Source organism: Macaca thibetana, chromosome X (genome assembly GCF_024542745.1).
Source record: "Macaca thibetana thibetana isolate TM-01 chromosome X, ASM2454274v1, whole genome shotgun sequence".
Classification (NCBI taxonomy): Eukaryota; Metazoa; Chordata; class Mammalia; order Primates; family Cercopithecidae; genus Macaca; species Macaca thibetana.
In genome coordinates, this window is record NC_065598.1 from 96,632,316 (window position 1) to 96,652,320 (window position 20,005).

At 40.8% G+C, this 20,005-nt stretch overlaps 1 protein-coding gene across 1 annotated transcript in view; it reads right to left on the reverse strand.

Moving 5' to 3' along the window:
• Positions 1-701: 701 nt before the first annotated feature.
• The window catches only part of NOX1 (NADPH oxidase 1), a 30,112-nt gene continuing 10,808 nt past the window's right edge, over positions 702-20,005 (reverse strand). Inside the window, exons 4-14 of the mRNA XM_050775870.1 lie at positions 18,304-18,414; positions 17,975-18,059; positions 17,488-17,639; positions 17,211-17,392; positions 16,990-17,122; positions 10,223-10,315; positions 9,193-9,428; positions 8,814-8,976; positions 8,324-8,470; positions 7,616-7,740; positions 702-2,637 (exon numbers count right to left, since the gene is read on the reverse strand). Coding sequence (XP_050631827.1) covers positions 2,511-2,637; positions 7,616-7,740; positions 8,324-8,470; positions 8,814-8,976; positions 9,193-9,428; positions 10,223-10,315; positions 16,990-17,122; positions 17,211-17,392; positions 17,488-17,639; positions 17,975-18,059; positions 18,304-18,414 — 1,554 coding nt within the window. The 3' untranslated portion in view covers positions 702-2,510. The remainder of the gene's footprint in view (positions 2,638-7,615; positions 7,741-8,323; positions 8,471-8,813; positions 8,977-9,192; positions 9,429-10,222; positions 10,316-16,989; positions 17,123-17,210; positions 17,393-17,487; positions 17,640-17,974; positions 18,060-18,303; positions 18,415-20,005) is intronic.

Sequence of the window (20,005 nt, forward strand, 5' to 3'; positions counted from 1 at the left end):
TGAAAGTTTAAAAAGCCACTGATTTTTCACATGTTCGAGATGAAATAAAAACAAATCAAATGAACAAAATACATTTCATCCTATCTTCCAGGCAGTCCCTAACCTGCAGCCCTACCCTGTAACTACATTTATTCTGGGAACTTAAAACACAGAAAACCCTAAAACTTGTACATTCTTCTGATTTTAAGTGGACCAAATGTAGAATACAGTCAGATTGCTCATTAGGTCTGCTCCTGCCTGCTTCCTTGTGGATAGGTATGAACATAATTAGTGCCATTAGCTCTAACCTATGGGTCTTCTTGCCTAGTATTTCTCTCTCTCTCTCTCTCTCTCGCCACCGCCTCCTCCTCTCTTCCCCCACCCCACCCCACCCCACCCCATCTCTCTCGTAGTGGCATTAAGGAGGAACATGGTTTCTCTCCATCAGGCCAACCTCAAGAGGTTAAGAGTTGCCTTAATAATCAGTAAAGTTCTACTGGAACTACTTTTGAGCCAACTTATATTCGTGGAATCCTATCCTCTGGGTTAGGATTATGGTCAGGTGAATTAAAAGCCTGGCATAGGCTTAGAGAATGTAATAGCATATTGCTTACATGTCAAGCAAAAGAATGCAAAGATAATCAACTTTTTGAGTGACAATGAAATTGAAGGATTTTCTACTCATAAACATTTATAAGAAATTTGCTGATTAAGGTATTTCGTATTACAACTTTGCAAGAAAAACTTGCTCAAAGCAGATGAGGAGCTTTCTGTATATCCTGCTCATCCCCAGTTCAACTTGGATGTTGGCTATGCATAGGATTTATTATTTTCATTACCATGAATATAATAAATCGTGAATTTATGTTTACTTCCATAAATATTCAAGCCTTGGGATATTGATTTTGGCAGCCATCATATCTTGAAGTGAGTGTGTCAATATATTTAGACATGGAGACCAAGAGTGATGCCTTTCTCATTAGTAACTCATTATAAGTTTCAAGATTCCAAATCAAGGTCATTGAAGATGAAGTTGTCATTTGGTCAGTAGTTGTCTAATAAGAACCATGTCTTCAAGGTTTCATTGTGCATTTTCCCAAAGCCTTATTAAACCTGAATTAGCTGAAATCCGGGTGAACAAATTGGCAGCAGCAGTGGTATCCCTCCCTATGTAAACAACTGATCAGTATTTTTTTACTGTTGTAATAAATGAAACATTATTAGCCACCATGAGTTCATGACCTACCTTTATTGTGCTCAGACTAGTGACAAAAAAAAAGGTTTTATTCCTCAAGCCATAGAGGTTCCTAAAATATTAGAAACAACCATTTGTTCATTCTTGGTCACTTAATGGTAGAAAAAATAGATAATATAATGCTAATTCAGTAGAACCATTCTTCTAAATCTATAATGAGTTGAATTGTCTGGGTACAATGAAGTGTGAGGTTTCTCTCTTAAGAGCCCTGGGCTTCTCTCCTAGTGATTCACTGTGACGCCTAACATCCCAGAGCCAGTGTGGTCCTTCTAGGCTGAGGTTGGGTAGAGGGCAGAAATAAAAAGCATTCTGATAGAGAATGAAGGCGTTTTGTTTATGTCATTAGCTGAATTATTCCTTAGCGATATAGGTAGGAGTCCACAAAAATCTATGAAAATTATAAATTGTTATTTTTTAAACTAGACATTAATAAACTCCTTTAATAAAAATAGTGATAAAGAGCTCCTCTTGACTAAATAAGTCATCCTAACATGGAGTTCAGGTTTTCACAATCGCTTTTAACAGAATAATACAAGACGACAATATAGCTGACTTGCAATTGTAATACAATTTCAATTACAATTAGCATACTTTCTAGATTTTCTTTCCCAAATGGAGAGCCCAAAAAGAAGTAACAAAAGACTCATTCATCAAGCAAAGAAGAAAATCCTTTATTTTTTGACAAGCAAAAATAAGAATAAATTGCTGTTCACACTGGATAAGACCATATCAAAAGTAACAGTAAAAATGTACACTGTTGGTGTTATATGGGGATGGGGTTCTCAGTAATTTTGTTTATTATTTATGTTTATTGTTATGTTTGTCATTAATTATTCAATAAATTTTTATTTAAAAAGTCAACCTACTTAGAAATCTTCTGTGGGGATGGGAGGGACAAAAGATTACAAACCAAAATTCAGGAGATGGTAACACCAGAATTGATAAAATCACCTGGGGTTATTTGTATAACTCAACCACCAAACCTCTGCTATCAAGCCTTGCTACAGTCATGGCTGTCCAGAAAGGTTTACAGTTATTTTTCCAAGAAAGGATCCATGGGTTTAAGAACTTCAGAACTTTAAGAACTTCAGAAGTTCTTTAGTTGCTGAAGCTCAAGTAACGAAGTTGAATGCAATCAAAAAAAGAATACCAGGGAGTCAAGGCTTGAGAGGTACATTCTTACCCCAAAGTAACTGCTCAAACCTACCAGACCAAGTAAATTACTGAAGATACAAAGGAGAAACAAAATGCAGATTGCCGTCCTTATTCCTATAACTCAAAAATTTTCTTTGTTGAAGTAGAATTGAACTTTTCTAGGATCCAGACTGGAATATCGGTGACAGCATTTGCGCAGGCTCTTTGCCAAAGTCTGAGGGCCACATAAGAAAACTCCCACTACAGACCTGTAGGAACAGAACAATAGTACGGGCTAGAATGCAACAATGATAGAATGGAGAAACTGCCTCTGTTAGGCCTCTACTACTTCCAAGAACCTTGAATAAAAATTTGGTTGTTAACTCCCACGTTCTTCATGGTAGTTTTTTAACCTTTTCTGCGCACAAACCCCAAATATGCTCTCAGCCCCTAACACTTTCAGCACTCAGCCTTCCCTGTTTTGAGAACACAGATGAGAGACATAGGACAGTGCAGTGGCTAAGTGCCAGACTGTGCAGCCAGTCTGTCTGCGTTGTCTGGGCTCACATCTCAGCTCTGACATTTATCCCACCTGTGGGACTTTGGGCACATTTCTTTTTTTCTTTTTTCTTTCTTTCTTTTTTTTTTTTTTTTTTTTTTTGAGACGGAGTCTTGCTCGGTCGCCCAGGCTGGAGTGCAGTGGCACGATCTCGGCTCACTGCAACCTCCGCCTCCCGGGTTCAAGCAATTTTCTGCCTCAGCCTCCTGAGTAGCTGGGACTAATTTTTGTATATTTAGTAGAGATGGGGTTTCACCATGTTGGCCAGACTGGTCTCAAACTCCTGACCTCGAGTGATCCACCTGCCTCAGCCTCCCTAAGTGTTGGGATTACAGGCGTGAGTCACAATGCCCGAGAAGGGCAAATTTCTTAACCTGTCTCTTTCAGCTTTCCCACCTGTAAAATGGGGATAAAAGTAGTACTCACCACATAGGGTTGTTTTAAGGATTAAATAAGAACATGTAAAGAAATTAGAAAAATGCCTGCCACATAGCAAGTACATACGTATTAGCTCCCATTAAACCCATCCACTGTGAGCTTATCCCCACCTCAAAATTTCTCCTACTGGAGAGGTGGTGTTCTTTCTTGCCAAGGCTAATCTTTCCAACTATGCTCTGGGTCTCACCTTCTTCTTCCTTCTTTCATACCCTTCTCTCCCCCTCTTTTTTAAAAATCTAATCATGGTATAGTTTCTATACCACAATATTCGCCCCTTTGAAGTGTGCAATTTGTGCTTTTTCGCATAGCCACAAAGTTATGCAACCATCACCGCTATCTAATTCCAGAACATTTCCATCATCCCCAAAAGAAACCCTATCCACATTAGCAGTCCTTATTTCCTCCCAACTACCCTGTCCTACTCAAGACGATCACTTACCTACTTTCTGTCTCTGTTGGGTATGCCTATCCTGAACGTTTCACATAAGTGAAGTCATACAATACATGGCCTTTGGTGTCTGGTGTTTTTCAGCATGATGTTTTCAAGATTTGTCCATGTTGTAGCATGTATCAGTACCTTGTTGTTGTTTTTTTATAGCTAAATAATATTCCAGTATGTGAATATACTACATTTGCTTCATCCATTCATCTATTGATGGACACTTGGCTTGTTTTCACTTTGGGGCTATTATGAGTAATGCTGCTGTGTACATCATGTACACGTTTTTGTGTAGACATATATTTTCATTTCTCTTGGGTGTATAACAAGGAGTGGGATTGCTGGGTCATATGGAAACTATGTGATTTTTTTTTTTTTTTTGAGACACAGTGTCGCACTGTCACCTGGGCTGGAGTACAATGGTGTGATCTGGGGTCACTGCAACCTCCGCCTCCCGGGTTCAAGCAATTCTCCTGCCTCAGCCTCCCGAGTAGTTGGGATTACAGGTGCCCACCACCATGCCCGGCTAATTTTTTTCACCTTTTTTTTTTTTTTTTTTGAGACGTAGTCTCGCTGTCACCCAGGCTGGAGTGCAGTGGCACAATCTCAGCTCACTGCAAGCTCCACCTCCTGAGTTCACGCCATTCTCCTGCCTCAGCCTCCTGAGTAGCTGGGACTACAGGCGCCCGCCACTGCACCCGGCTAATTTTTTTTTTTGTATGTTTAGTAGAGATGGAGTGTCACCATGTTAGCCAGGATGGTCTTGATCTCCTGACCTCGTGATCCACCCGCCTTGGCCTCCCAAAGTGCTGGGATTACAGGCATGAGCCACTGCGCCCGGCCTAATTTTTTGTATTTTTAGTAGAGACAGGGTTTCACTATGTTGGCCAGGCTGGTCTCAAACTCCTGACCTCGTGATCCACCCGCCTTGGCTTCCCAAAGTGCTGGGATTACAGGCATGAGCCACCGTGCCCGGCCTAATTTTTTGTATTTTTAGTAGAGACGGGGTTTCACTATGTTGGCCAGGCTGGTCTCGAACTCCTGACCTCGTGATCCACCCGCCTTGGCCTCCCAAAGTGCTGGGATTACAGGCATGAGCCACCGTGCCCGGCCTAATTTTTTGTATTTTTAGTAGAGACGGGGTTTCACTATGTTGGCCAGGCTGGTCTCGAACTCCTGACCTTGTGATCCACCCGCCTTGGCCTCCCAAAGTGCTGGGATTACAGGCATGAGCCACCGTGCCTGGCCTAATTTTTTGTATTTTTAGTAGAGATGGGGTTTCACTATGTTGGCCAGGCTGGTCTCGAACTCCTGACCTCGTGATCCACCCGCCTTGGCCTCCCAAAGTGCTGGGATTACAGGAGTGAGCCACCGTGCCCGGCCGGAAACTGTGTTTAACACTTTGAGGAACAGTCAAAGAGTTTTCCCCAAGTGTGGTACCATTTCACATTCCCACAAGCAATGTAGTAGGATTGCAACTTCTCCACTTCCTTGCTAACACTATTGTCCATCTTTTATTATGGCCCTCTTAGTCCTCTCCCCTCTTTCATGTATTTATTTTATTCTATGTAATGGTCCCTGTTCTGTCTATAAATATGCTTAAGCTAAATAAACATTTCCTGACCCTGCTACTCTTCCAACACTATTGACCACGCTTCTCTAATATTTGCTCCCTTGGGTTCTGTGACACCGCTTCTCTGTGTACTCCTATTTCTTCCTTGGTTTGTCTTTTTCCCTTCCCATATAACCTAGGCAGCATTCCTTGGTACTCTGTCCCTTGCTAGTCTCTCTCTCTCCCTCTCTCTCTTTCTCTCTCTCCTGACAACCTCATACTCTCTCAAAACTTCAGTTACATTCAACAGGATAATTAGCATCTCTTATGCTTATATGCTGCTTTACAGTTTACAAAGCATTTTTTTCATATATTGTCTCACTTAATTGTCACAACAACCCTGCAAGTGAGTAGAGCAGGCATTCACTAATATGACCCTTGTCTTACAGATGAGGAATCAAGATCAGAGGGTTCAGAAGTTCAAGGTGTCATAACTAGACAGTGTCAGAACCGGAATGAAGGCCGGGCACGGTGGCTCACTCCTGTAATCCCAGCACTTTGGGAGGCCAAGGTGGGTGAATCACCTGAGGTCAGGAGTTTGAGACCAGCCTGGCCAACATGGCGAAACCCTGTCTCTACTAAAAATACAAAAAAATTAACTGGGTGTGGTGGCAGGCGCCCGCCTGTAATCCCAGCTACTCGGGAGGCCAAGGCAGGAGAACAGCTTGAACCCAGGAGGCAGAGGTTGCAGTAAGCCGAGATCGCACCATTGCACTCCAGCCTGGGTGACAAAGCAAGACTGTGTCTCAAAAAAAAAAAAAAAAAAAAGAGAACCAGCATGAGGACCCAGGATCATCTGAATCCAAGTCACTAAGTGCTCCAGCCACTGCCTTCCTGAAGCCTTTCTTAATCACCTCATGCCATGTGGCCATAGACTTTTCTTCCCTCTAGCGTCCATGCACCTGTTTCACGGAGTGCATTATTCTGCTTTGAGGTGATTGTGTGCATCTCTTATTCAAATGTATTCTCCTTGAGGGCAAGAACCATATCCTATTTCTCTTTCAACCTCCAAAGCTTCTAGAATGGTGAAAGCTGAGCTTATAAAAAGTAACCAAGGCTGGGCTCGGTGGATCATGCCTGTAATCTCAGCACTTTTGGAGGCTGAGGCAGGTGGATCACCTGAGGTCAAGAGTTCGAGACCAGCCTGACCAACATGGTGAAACCCCATCTCAGCTAAAAATACAAAAAAATTAGCTGGGCATGGTGGTGGGCACCTGTAATCCCAGCTACTCAGGAGGCTGAGGCAGGAGAATCGCTTGAACCTGGGAGGCGGAGATTGCAGTGACCAGAGATCATGCCACTGCACTCCAGTCTGGGCGACAAAAGCGAAACTCCATCTCAAAAAAAAAAAAAGGTAATCAAGAATATTTGTAGCATTGAATTGATCATCACCTGCCTACTTGTTCAGGGAATCTCAGCTTCATATCCTTCCCATTGGCATGGCTGATTTCATAGCACCAGGGTTTTTTGTGCTCTAACATGTCTCAAAACCCTCCAGAAAGATTGAGCTCAGGTGGCCAGTAAACTAGATAATACCTTTGTTACTTTAAGTAGAGATTATTGAGTCCCCTCCCCCAAAAAATGCATTTGAATTGCTCCAGTTCTCTAGTTTGTTTGGTAGGATAGATCAGAACTGATTCCACTTGCCTCACTGTTTGAATGGAGTTTGCTAGGGCAAAAAAACCTCTTTTCGTCAATTTCAAGATCATGACCCTATTTTTCTAAAACCCCAGATGAAATTTCCTCAATCTTCACCAAGAATCTAAGAATGGCACAAAAGGTTTCTGCCCCAGAGATCTTTTCTTAAGAGTGTTCAACATGCTGTAATACCTTTCCTAAATCCTAACTCCGCAAACTCATCTTTTTTTTTTTCTTTTGAGACGGAGTTTCTCTCTTGTTGCCCAGGCTGAAGTGCAATGGCGCAGTCTCAGCTCACTGCAACCTCTGCCTCCCAGGTTCAAGTGATTCTCCTTGCCTCAGTCTCCCAAGTAGCTGGGGTTACAGGCATGCACCACCTCACCCAGCTAATTTTTGTATTTTTAGTAGAGACGGGGTTTTGCCAAGTTGGCCAGATTGGTCTCGAACTCCTGACCTCAGGTGATCCACCTGCCTCGGCTTCTCAAAGTGCTGAGATTCCAGGCAGTAAGTCACCGCACATGGCCCCCGCAAACTCATCTTACTGGAGGAAAATATACTTACTTGGGGTGGGAGGTAGCTATTGTAGAAAACTCATTGTCCCACATTGGTCTCCCAAAGGAGGTTTTCTGTTTCAGACCTGTCAGGATGTCAGTGGCCTTATCAAAGTTTAATGCTGCATGACCAACCTGGATTCAGAGGAATAAAAAGTTAGAAAAACCAAGTCCTAGGCTGGGCGTCGTGGCTCACACCTGTAATCCCAGTACTTTGGGAGGCCAAGGTGGGTGGATCACCTGAGGTCAGGAGTTCAAGACTAGCCTGACCAACGTGGTGAAACCCCGTCTCTACTAAAAATACAAAATTAGCTGGGCGTGGTGGTGCATGCCTGTAATCCCAGTTACTCGGGAAGCTAAGGCAGGAGAATTGCTTAAACCCAGGAGGCAGAGATTGCGGTGAGCTGACATTGCGCCATTGCACTCCAGCCTGGGTGACAAGAGCAAAACTCCGTCTCAAAAAAAAAAAAAAAAAAAAAAAAAAAAAAAAAAAAAGAAAGAAAGAAAGAAAGAAAGAAAGAAAAGAAAAGAAAAGAAAGAAAAGAAAAACCATGTCCTGATAGCTGCCTCTTCCTTCTTTCCACCACTTTTAAACTTGTGTGTGAGTGTGAGGGCAGGTAGGAAATCATAAGAAATAACTTCTAATCCATATGCACTATCCTTTGTCTGACATTCGTCTTATGTTTACTAGGTGAATTAGTGTGTTATTTGGACTCACAATGTTGCTGTCCCATCCAGTGAGAAAGAGACGGTAGTTTAGAAAACCCACTTTGCCTAATTCCTCCATTTCCTTTTCCAGGGAAGTCAACAGGTCGTTGAACCAGGAAAAGGCACCTGTCTCCCTGCAGATCCAGTAGAAATAGATCTGAAATCAGCAAAAGAGAACATAGCCTTATTAGGTGACCTTAAAAGTCACATTTACAGAGCCGCAAACTTTAGGCAGCAGGAATGTTCAGAGTTCTGACAATTTTCCTTAGGAAAGAGCCTTCCAACATCTTTGGTCAGGGTTATCTTAAACTCCAAATAGAAAAGAAGACGCTGTTCTTATGATAAATCTGTTGAAGTGGATGTCCTGGCCAAGAGAAGTGGTCACTTATTCTCATAACCCCAGGGATAGCTTGCTCTTATCAATTGTAAAGAACTTAACCCAAGAATGCAATAGACTTGTCAGACCCAGGTCAGATAAAAAGTGATATACGGGATTATACCTTTTTTGTTTTGAGGTTGTGGTCTGCACACTGGAATTTGTACCAGATGGATTTCAAGATAGAAGCAAAGGGGGTGACCCCAATTCCTGCTCCAACCAGCACAGCCACTTCATACTGGAAAACATCCTCACTGGCTGTGCCAAAGGGACCATCCACTTCAATCCTAGCAGAAGACAGAAGATAACGGGCAACTGAAGACTCCCCTCCACCTCTAACCTCAAACATCCTCCCAGAAATATAGTTGTTCCCATGGTTGACTTCTGTGTATTTATTTTAATCCTATTCTATTGTACCAAACTTAAGGTTCAAGGAAGAATTGCTTTCTCTTTTCTGCCAGTCTGCATTCTGGTCTGGGACTCTTCTGGTCTCAAGGACCTACCTGGGAATTGGTGAATACTGTTGTTCAAAAGCCCTTATGAGATTTTCTGTCCAGTCCCCTGCTGCTCGGATATGAATGGAGAAGAAATCTTCCTCTGGAGCAGAGGTCAAAGTAAAAGGATGCCATTCCAGGGGAGAGATTGAGGGGCAATTAACAAAGATATACTGCCCCACTTCCATGCTGAAGCCACGCTTGTTCATCTGCAATTCCAAAACTTTGGATGGGTGCATAACAACCTAGTGAATGAAGCACATAGACCAAAGAAGGCAAACTCTAATGGCAACAAGGACAGGCAGATAAAGCGAATGAGTGAAGCTAGAGGGCTGGTGACAGTGGTGAACTACAAACACAGATCCTCTCTAAAGAGGGCAGCAGCTACTTAGCTCCAGACAGTGGTTGCAATATGGAACCATGACAATGTTATCAGGTTTTCTGATTCTTCAAGAGAAGCAAGAAATAGCTTTGAAAAAAAATCAAACAAAAGCTTCCATCCAGATTTTTAAATGCTAGCAACCAATTCAACTTTATAAACAAACATTGTGTGCACCAAACAATCATCCTGATGATTTCGGCGAAGCCCCTCTTTCCCAGTTCTGTCCAGCACTGTATGCCAAACCCAAGTTTGTTTTGTTTTTGTTTTTTGAGACAGAGCCTTTCTCTGTCACCCAGGCTGGAGTGCAATGGCGTGACTTCGACTCGACTCACTGCAACTGCCGCCTCCCAGGTTCAAGCGATTCTCCCACCTCAGCCTCCCAAGTAGCCAGAATTACAAGTGGGCACCACCACGCCCAGCTAATTTTTTTTAATTTTTAGTAAAGACGGGGTTTCGCCATGTTGGCCAGGTTGGTCTCGAACTCCTGACCTCAACAGATCTGCCCTCCTCGGCCTCCCAAAGTGCTGGGATTACCACCCACGGTGCCCGGCCTCCAAGTTCCTCTTTATTCCTTTCAGGGTGACAACATACAAATTTAGTTCTATAGTCTGATAGAAGAGAACTCATCACAGCAAGAGGAAAGTGCATATTCTTTACCTTGGTAATCACAACTTTCTGCTGGGAGCGATAAAACCGGAGGATCCTTTCACAGATATAAAGAATGACCGGTGCAAGGATCCACTTCCAAGACTGCACAGAGACAGGGTTAAGAATGAGATTACACATTAATTTCTTGTTTAGGACTTATTTGTGTAGCAGTTCATCCTTCATTCTTTACTGAGTTCTCCAATGTGTATCATTTTTAAGGTACTAATTTCACCAAATCTGGAAGACGGAAATAGAAAAAATAAAAGACAACGGTGTCGTTTGCTAATCTGTTATTCATAAAACAGACCAATTCCTGGAAATTTACAAGTCTGACCAAGAAGCAAGAGAAAAGCACAGAAATGGGACACATGGTAAACATCCTTATTCTTAGATTATATGTAAAATTTAATTTTAAGGCCTGGCACAGTGGCTCATCCTGGTACTTTAGGAGGCTGAGGCGGGCAGACTGCCTGATCTCAGGAGTTGGAGACCCAGCCTGAGCAACATAGCGAAACCCTGTCTCTACTAAAAATACAAAAAATTAGCTGGGCGTGGTGATGCATGCTTGTAATTCCAGCTACATGGGATGCTGAGGCATAAGAATCTCTTGAACCCGGGAGGCAGCAGAGGTTGCAGTGAGCTGAGATCACGCCACTGCACTCCAGCCTGGGCAACAGAGCAAGACACTGTCTCCAAAAATAAAAAAATAAAATAAAATAAGATTTAATTTTAAGAATCTAAGATTATCTTCGAGGACAGCTTGTACAATCTAAAAAACCAACAGAGAAAGTAGATGTGAAATAGAAGCAGATGATTAAAAACAAAATAAACACAAGAAAGGGAAAGTATGTGGCTGATGCTATTGGCTCATAAAACTCAGTACTTATCCATCACCTCCTTTCTCAAGTGCTTAAACATTTAACGTAGTCACTTTTTTTTTTTATTTTTATTTTTTACCTTGTCTACATTTTTTTTAAAGTCAGCTTTTCGGCCAGGCGTGGTGGTTCACACCTGTAATCCCAGTACTTTGGGAAGCTGAGGCGAGTGGATCACTTGAGGTCAGGAGTTCAAGACAAGCCTGGCCAACACGGTGAAATCCCATCTCTACTAAAAATACAAAAATTAGCTGAGTGTGGTGGTGGGCGCCTGTAGTCCCAGCCATTTGGGAGACTGAGGAAGGAGAATCACTTGAATCCAGGAGGTTGCAGTGAGCCCAGGTCGCGCCACTGCATTCCAGCCTGGGCGAGAGAGCGAGACTCCATCTCAAAATAAAATAAATAAATAAATAAATAAACAAACAAACAAATAAATAAAGCAGCCTTTCTATCCCTGAGATCTTTGCAAAGCAGCAGTTTGTTTCTACCTGTACAGGAACTACTAAAAATGTACTTCCTAGCAATACTAAATTATGTCCTTTCTTGCACAGTTGCTCAAGTGTTATACATTGGGACTGTGTGAAGTGAGGTTTCTTAAGCTGGTGCAAGTAAATAACTTCCTTGAGTATCTCTAGGGAAGGAAGAGGCAGAGATGGGATAAGTCAAACAGAGTGAACATTATGCAATTCAGTGCCATTTCTTATTTGAAAAAATTCCCTAGCTGAATTTGAGGAAAAATATATTTAAGAAATGGGTAATAACAATGTGAAAAAAATATTGGCCTCAGAAATAGTCAGAGTAATAAATATTAAAACAAGATACCGTTTTAGTCTCTCAAATTGAAAAACAACTTTAAGTAATAATGCCCAGCATTAACTGGGATTCAGGGAAATGGGAGTGTTCATGTGGGCATGCAAATTGAACATGCATTTCACATGGCTGAAAATGCAAATTGGCAACATCTTCCCAGAGAGCATTTGAGCAGCACATCTCAATAGCCTCAAAAGTGTTCTTTCTCTTTTACCCTGGAACTTCACTTCCAGGAAATGGAGATAAATAATTAAGGTGTGAAAAAGTATTATACATGAGTAAAGTAATGGCCACAATGTTTACTTTAAAAATGATTAAAATGGTATATATACCATACACATATTTCTTCAAAAAAGTACTTTAAGACCACATGGGAAGTTTTTTTCTAATACTGAAATGGGGGAACATGTTTCTAAATAAAATAAACCATCCCGAAGCCATAAAAGAAGAGCGTGAAATGGTGTGTCGTTGTGGTTTGGATTTGCATTTCTCTAATGATTGGTGACGTGGAGCATTTTTTCATATGCTTGTTGGCTGCATGTGTGTCTTCTTTGAAAAGTGTTTCTTTATGTCCTTTGCCCACTTTTTTTTTTTTTTTTGAGACTTTGTCCACTTTGTTATGGGATAATTTATTCTTTGTTGTTGTTGTTGTTAATTTGTTTAGGTTCCTTATAGATGCTAGATATTAGACCTTTGTCAGATGTGTAGTTCGCAAATATTTTCTCACATTCTCTAGGTTGTTTGTTTACTCTCTTGATAGTTGCTTTTGCTGTGCAGAAGCTCTTTAGTTTAATTAGATCCCATTTGTCAATTTTCATTTTTGTTGCATTTGCTTTTGGTATCTTCATCATGAAATCTTTGCCGGGGCCTATGTCCTGAATGGTATTAGGTTGTCTTCCAGGGTGGTTGTCTTCCAGGGTTTTTATAGTTGGGGTTTTTACATTTAAGTCTTTAATCCATTTTGAGTTGGTTTTTGTATACGGTGTAAAGAAGGAGTCCAGTTTCAATCTTCTTCATATGGCTAACCAGTTATCCCAGCACTACCTATTGAACAGGGAGTCCTTTCCCCATTGCTTATTTTTGTTGAGTTTGTTAAAGATCAGATGGTCATGGGTATGCAACATTATTTCTGTTCCATTGGTCTGTGTGTCTATTTTTATACCAGTACCATGCTGTTTCGGTTACTGTAGCCTTGTAGTATAGTTTGAAGTTGGGTAACATGATGCCTCCAGCTTTGTTCTTTTTGCTTAGGATTGCCTTGGCTATTTGGGCTCTTTTTTGGTTCCATATGAATTTTGAAATAGTTTTTTTCTAATTCTGTGAAGAATGTCATTGGTAGTTTGGTAGGAATAGTGTTGAATCTGTAAATTGATGTGGGCAGTAGGGCCATTTTAATGATATTGATTTTTCCTATCCATTAGTATGGAATGTTTTTCCATTTGTTTGTGTCATCTCTAATTTCTTTGAGCAGTGTTTTGTAACTCTCATTGGAGAGATCTTTCACCTCCCTGGTTGGCTGTATCCCTAGGTATTTTATTCTTTTTGTGGCTATTGTGAATGGGATTGCATTCTTGATTTGACTCTCAGCTTGGGTGTCAGGGTATAGCAATGCCATTCATTTTTGTATATTGCTTTTGTATCCTGAAACTTTGCTGAAGATGTTTATCAGATCTAGGAGCTTTTGGACATAGACTATGGGGTTTTCTAGGTATAGAATCATATTGTCTGGAAACAGGGATAGTTTGACTTTTTGTCTTCCTATTTGAATGCCTTTTATTTCTTTCTCCTGCCTGATTGCTCTGGCCAGGACTTCCAGCACTATGTTAAATAGGAGTGGTAAGAGAGTGCATCCTTGTCTTGTTCCAGCTTTCAATGGGAATGCCTCCAGCTTTTGCCCATTCAGTATGATATTGGCTGTGGGTTTGTCATAAACGGCTCTTATTATTTTGAAATATGTTCCTGCAATGCCTAGTTTGCTGAGAGTTTTTCATATGAAGGAATGTTGAATTTTGTTGAAAGCCTTTTGTGTATCTACTGAGATGATCATATGGTTTTTGTCTTTAGTTCTCTTTATGTGATGAATCACATTTATTGGTTTGCATATGTTGAACCAAACTTGCATCCCAGGGATAAAGCCTACTTGATCGTGGTGGATTAGCTTTTTGATGTGCTGCTGGATTCAGTTTGCCAGTATTTTGTTGAGGATTTTTTCATCGATGATCATCAAGGATATTGACCTGAAGTTTTCTTTTTTCATTGTATCTCTGCCACATTTTGGTATTGGGATGATGCTGGCCTCACAGAGTGAGTTAGGAAGGAGACCCTCTTCAATTTTTTTGCAATAGTTTCAGTAGGAATGGTACCAGATCTTATTTATACATCTGGAAGAATTTGGCTGTGAATCTGTCTGGTCCTGGGCTTTTTTTGGTTGTAGGTTTTTTATTACTGATTCAGTTTTGGAACTCAATATTGGTCTGCTCAGGGATTAAATTTCTTCATGGTCTGGTCTTGGGAGGTTGTATTATGTGTCCAGGAATTTATCCATTTCTTCTAGGTTTTTAAACCATTTCTTCTAGGTTTTTTGTTTTTTTTTTTTTTTTTTTTTTTTTAGTTTATATGCATAGAGATGTTCATAGTAGTCTCTGAGGGTTTTTTTTTTTTTTTAATTTCTGTGGGGTCAGTCGTAATGTCCTCTTTGTCATTTCTGATTGTGGTTTTTGGATCTTCTCTCTTTTTTCTTTATTAGTGTAGCTAGTGGTCCAGTCTTTATTTGTGTAGCTAGCACTCCATCTATCTTATTACAAAATTAGTTTCTAAATAGGTAATACATGTATATGGTACAAAATCTGAAAGTACAACAGGATATACAATAAAAAGCAAATCCTCCTTCCCCTCCAGATCCCCAGAGGTAATGTTATTATTTTGTGAATTCTTCTGGAGAACAGGCATTTAAATGATCTTTTCAATGCAAATGATAGGAGACTATATACACTGCCCTGCCTTTTACATTTAACATCTTAGAGACTGGTCCCTATTAGTGTCTATGGTGCTCTCTCTTTCGTTTTACTGGTTGCAGACTATTCCACTGCATGAAAGTTCCAAAATGTAACTAGTTCCCCATCGAGGGACACTTGTTTCCAATCTTCTTTTCTATTTAACAATGCTGTAATGAATAACTTAATGCATGTAATTTAACACATATTTAAGTATATTGGTGGAATAAATTGGAAGTCGAGTTTTAAAGCTTAATTGCTACTGCCAAATCACTCTCTACAAGCAGTTGTATAGGTTTACACTCTCACCAGCAATGCATAAGAGCATTTCTCCATATTCTTGCCAACACCATACATTAGCAGGTTTTTTATCTTTGCTAATCTATCAGGTTAACAGATTCTTGTGGTTTTATTTGGCATTTTTTCAATTATGAATAACATTAAGCATCATTTCATATATTTAAGATAAAGATATATCTCCATTTCTGAGATCATTCTGTTCATATCTTCTTTATCTCTTTTTATCATGTTATTAGGCTTTTTCTTATTGATTTCTAGGAGTTATTGATATATTAGAAAATTAGTCCATGGCCTGTGAGTTGTAAATACTTTTCCTACTTGGTAATTTTTTGTCTATCTTTATTTACAATGGGAATTTTTGTTTGTTTGTTTGTTTGTTTGTTTGTTTGTTTTGACACACGATCTCACTGTCACCCAGGCTGGAGTGCAGTGGCATGATTACAGCTCACTGCAGCCTCAACCTCCCAGGCTCAAGTAATCCTTTCACCTCACCCTCCACGCCACCATGCCCAATTAATTTTTGCATTTTTTTGTAGAGATGGGGTTTAGCCATGTTGCCCAGCTGGTCTCAAACTCCTGGGCTCAAGCAATCCACCCACCTCAGCCTCCCAAATTGCTGGGATTACAGGTGTGAGCCACTGTGCCTGGCCCGATGGGGATTTCTTTTGCCATGCAAAAATATTTCTTCTTTTATGGCTTCAGGATGGTTTATTTTATTTAGAAACATGTTCCCCCATTTCAATATTAGAAAAAACTTCCCATGTGGTCTTAAAGTACTTTTATGGGTTTTTTTACATGTAAATTTTTGCTTCATGTATCCTCGATTCATATTTTAGTGCAAGGTGTGAAATGAAAATATACCTTTTTTCCCAGATGATGATCTTCTTGTACTAAAAATTGTTAATTTATCCTTTTCCTGCTGAATTAAAATGCCAACTTTATAAGGCTTTTTGTTTTATATATTTTTCGTGTTCCAGATGAGAACTAAGCTATTGCTCTTAATCCTGAATCTGATTTAAAGACCTTAATCATTCTCAGAGTACTTTGAGGCACCACAAATCAACCTTCCCCTTCCATTTACTCCTCAATATAACCTATTTTTTGAGAAAGCAAAGGGAAATCATAATATCTGCAAGAATTACCCTGGGGCACACCTTGAGTTCCCTAGAACACAGTTTCATGATCGCCCAGTATCTAACAAAAATTTCCAAGCATAGTCTTAGAACACCAAAGAAAGCCCACTTCAAGAATGCTTTATTTCCCCCCAGAATTTGACTGGAATATCACAGCTGAGCTTTGGGGCAGTATAGTGGTCAAGAGTTCAAACCTTTGGAATCCAAAAGGCCTGGGCTTGTATTCAAGCTCCACTACTTACTTACTGTAAGAGCTTGTCAGTTTACTTAATCTCTTGGATTCCTGTCCTTTTGTTTCAAAATTTAGACAAAAAAGAAGTACATATCTCATAGGTTATCGCTATATATAAATGAAATAATCCATATTATGCAGCAAGGCTGGCAGATGATAAACACAATTAATAATGTGGGCTATCATTATTACCTTTGCAGAGGGTCTCACAACATGCAAGAACTATTAGTTTTTTCTCTTCAAGATCCCCTTGTAATTGCCTGTTGCCAGTGATATTGGAAGTTTCTTAAAGGTAGGAACCCCATGGATATCCTTCATAAGACCCAGCACAGGACTGAGCTAATAATGATGATAATAACAATAAGAGTAATAATAAGAATAATAACAGTAACAGCTCCAAACAAGAGTCTGTCCTTACCCATAGGGCTCTTACCTCAGGGGGCTGCCCTTCAAACTCAGGGCGCCTACAGCGGCAGTCATGATTATTCCACATCTCAAAATACTCTGCACACTTGTGAGGATGACCCTCATTTATGCTCTCCTCTGTTTGACCCCGGACAATTCCACTGAAATAGACAAAGAAGGATGGTTTGGGACAAAGAATTATGCAAGGTCAGGGGCTGGGCCATGAGAATGAGGGTTTGAGGATCTTACCCAATGCCGTGAATCCCTAAGCCAAGGATATAGAAGATAAAAAGGTGGTGAGTATACCAGAAGACCTCAAAATAACTCCTCCGGATGAACTCAGTAGCTGAAGTTACCATGAGAATCAAGGCTATTGTCATGATCACTCCAGTGAGACCAGCAATGCTGGTGAATGTCACATACTCCACTGTCTGTGAAAGGAGAAATATCAGCCTGACACAATGTCCACCTGTGCACTTCCTGCTCATGACCTGATCTCAGATGCTTTGCTAGAAAGTCAGCTCACCATGTTTCGGAACTGGATGGGATTTAGCCAAGAACCCCCCTTTGTCTCATCATGAGATAGGCTGGAGAGAATGGAGACAAGTGAGCCATCTGTGGCCTGTCGGCTTCTGCTATAGCGGTCAAAGTTAAACAGGTGTGCAATGATGTGAATAGCTAAATGGAAAGATGAAAAGAAATGTTAAGAGGCATCTCAGCAACATCACGGCGGGTGTGCTCCATGAGACTAGAAGAATCCTACATTATAGTGCTTAGCAGAATGCTGAGTGCGTAGAAGGTGCCCAGTAAACCCTTGATTGCAGAGATCTTTTTTATACTTACTCTGTTCCCAAAGGAATAGAACTTAAGCTCATGGAAATAGGCCAAGAACAGTGCTTGACAAATAGTGCCCAGTGCTCGATAAATATTTTTTGAATATGCATATGGATGGATGAATGAAGCAAGATTCTGAATGCCCTGGAGTCTGCAGATTCATGGATTGCCTGCATTACCTGTATGTAGGCAGATCATATAGGCCACCAGCTTGTGGAAGGTAAGGTTGTGATCCAATTGCTTTCTCAGTGTGCGACTGCAAAACTACAAATGTAAAGTGATCATGGTCAGATGTATCCAGCCAGCTTTATTAAATTCACTAACCCATAACCAATATGTCTTCTTGCACATAGCATGCCAATACTCACCCACCCTTACCCACCCCCTTAGCTACCAAAGGAGACTTCTGCCTTCCATTCCTAGGAGCATGGTGTTGGGCTGTCCTACTGAGGAGTCTGGGGTCTCCTTCTTTAATGTGAAAGTTGACTTAGGAGTGGCTGGGACTCACTGAGCAGGTGCCCCTCAGGAAGGACAGCAGACTGCGGCACACAGGAAGCAGGATCAGCATGCTGTTAAAATTCAAGCAGAGAGCAGACGCTCGGGCACAGGCCAATGTTGACTAGAGCAGAGGAGAAAAAGAGACCATTAGCTGCTTCATTTCACCATCTAGCATGTGAGCCACTGACCCAGCCCACTCGTCTGAGGCCTGCAAATGAACGGGGCTACAGCTGCCTCCCCTCTCTCTCAGTAGCTAACACCATCAGGCCAGGCTCTGTTTGCAGAATACATAAAATATACTGAATTTAATATTGAATTGAGATATTCTCATGACAGTAGTTTGGAAATGTTTGACTACATTTACTAACATGAAAGAAAATAGGATTTAATGATTACATGTTAGCAAAACATTCTATGGATGTAACATTTTACTTAATACTCTTAATTATAATTTTGTTATTTGCCACTTGTAAAAAAGTCCTAAGGATCATACACACACACACACACACACACACACACACACACACACACACACACACATATATATGTGTGACAAGGTCTGGCTCTATTGCCCAGGCTGGAGTGCAGTGGTGAGATCTCAGCTCACTGCATCCTCTGCCTCCTGGGATCAAGCCATCCTCCCACCTCAGCTTCCCGAGTACCTGGGACTACAGGTATGCACCACCGCACCCAGCTAATTTTTGTATTTTTGGTAGAGACCGGGTTTCGCCATGTTGCCCAGGCTGGTCTGGAACTCCTGAGCTCAAGAGATCTGCCTGCTTTGGCCTCCCAAAGTGCTGGGATTACAGACGTGAGCCACCATGCCTGGCCAAGGATCATATATACCTTTATTTGCATTTTAAATAAAGCTCATACTTAGAGGTATAATTACAGATGGTATTTTATTCTTTTCTGTATTTTCTAATATTGCAGTTATAAGCACATAATAGTTATATAATAAAAACCCCTAAAATTTTAAGCAATTCTATTAAAATGTCTTTTAAAATTGAACAAAGTTAGTCAAGACTAGCAAACCTCTTAGAGTAAAATTTTTAAACAGGTAGATATTTGAGAAGGGAGAACTTCAGAGGAGCAAAATTTTAAGCTGATTTTCTTGGGTGGCCAGGCAGCATAAATCAAGAACAACCTGATCCAGCAGTAGAAGCTGCTAGCAAAGGAGACAAGAAATCAATGCTTCAAAGAAGTATTTAGCCCAGAAAAACAGGCCTTACTAGGTATAAGCTGGACAGAATATGCTTAACTCCATGGCAGCTAAAGCTGACTTCTCTCCTCAACTCTGTACAACTGGTCTCTGAGTCTACTTCATGAACTTGGGACTGCTATAGAGTGTGACAATGTTGTCATAGCAGAGGAGCTGACAGCAGCAGCCAGGCAATTTTTTTGCATTTCAGCTGACTGGCCAGCCTTATATTGTGTGCATGTCAAAGACTTTCTAAAAGGAAGGGTATGGGTTAAGGTTAACAATTTCTTGGCCTTTTTCTAATTATCTATGAAGCACAAAATTGATTTTTCCTTACATCGTAAACCCAGGAACATGTGATATCAGTTTAATACACCAGGACAAGACCTGTCTAGTATCCATAATGGCTAAGAATGTCAGGCAGTGTGGTGAACAAAAGCTGCCCTACTGTTTTCCATTTCTGGCTTTTCCACATGACCTGTGTTTTCTCCCTCTGCTGAGTCATGCTCCG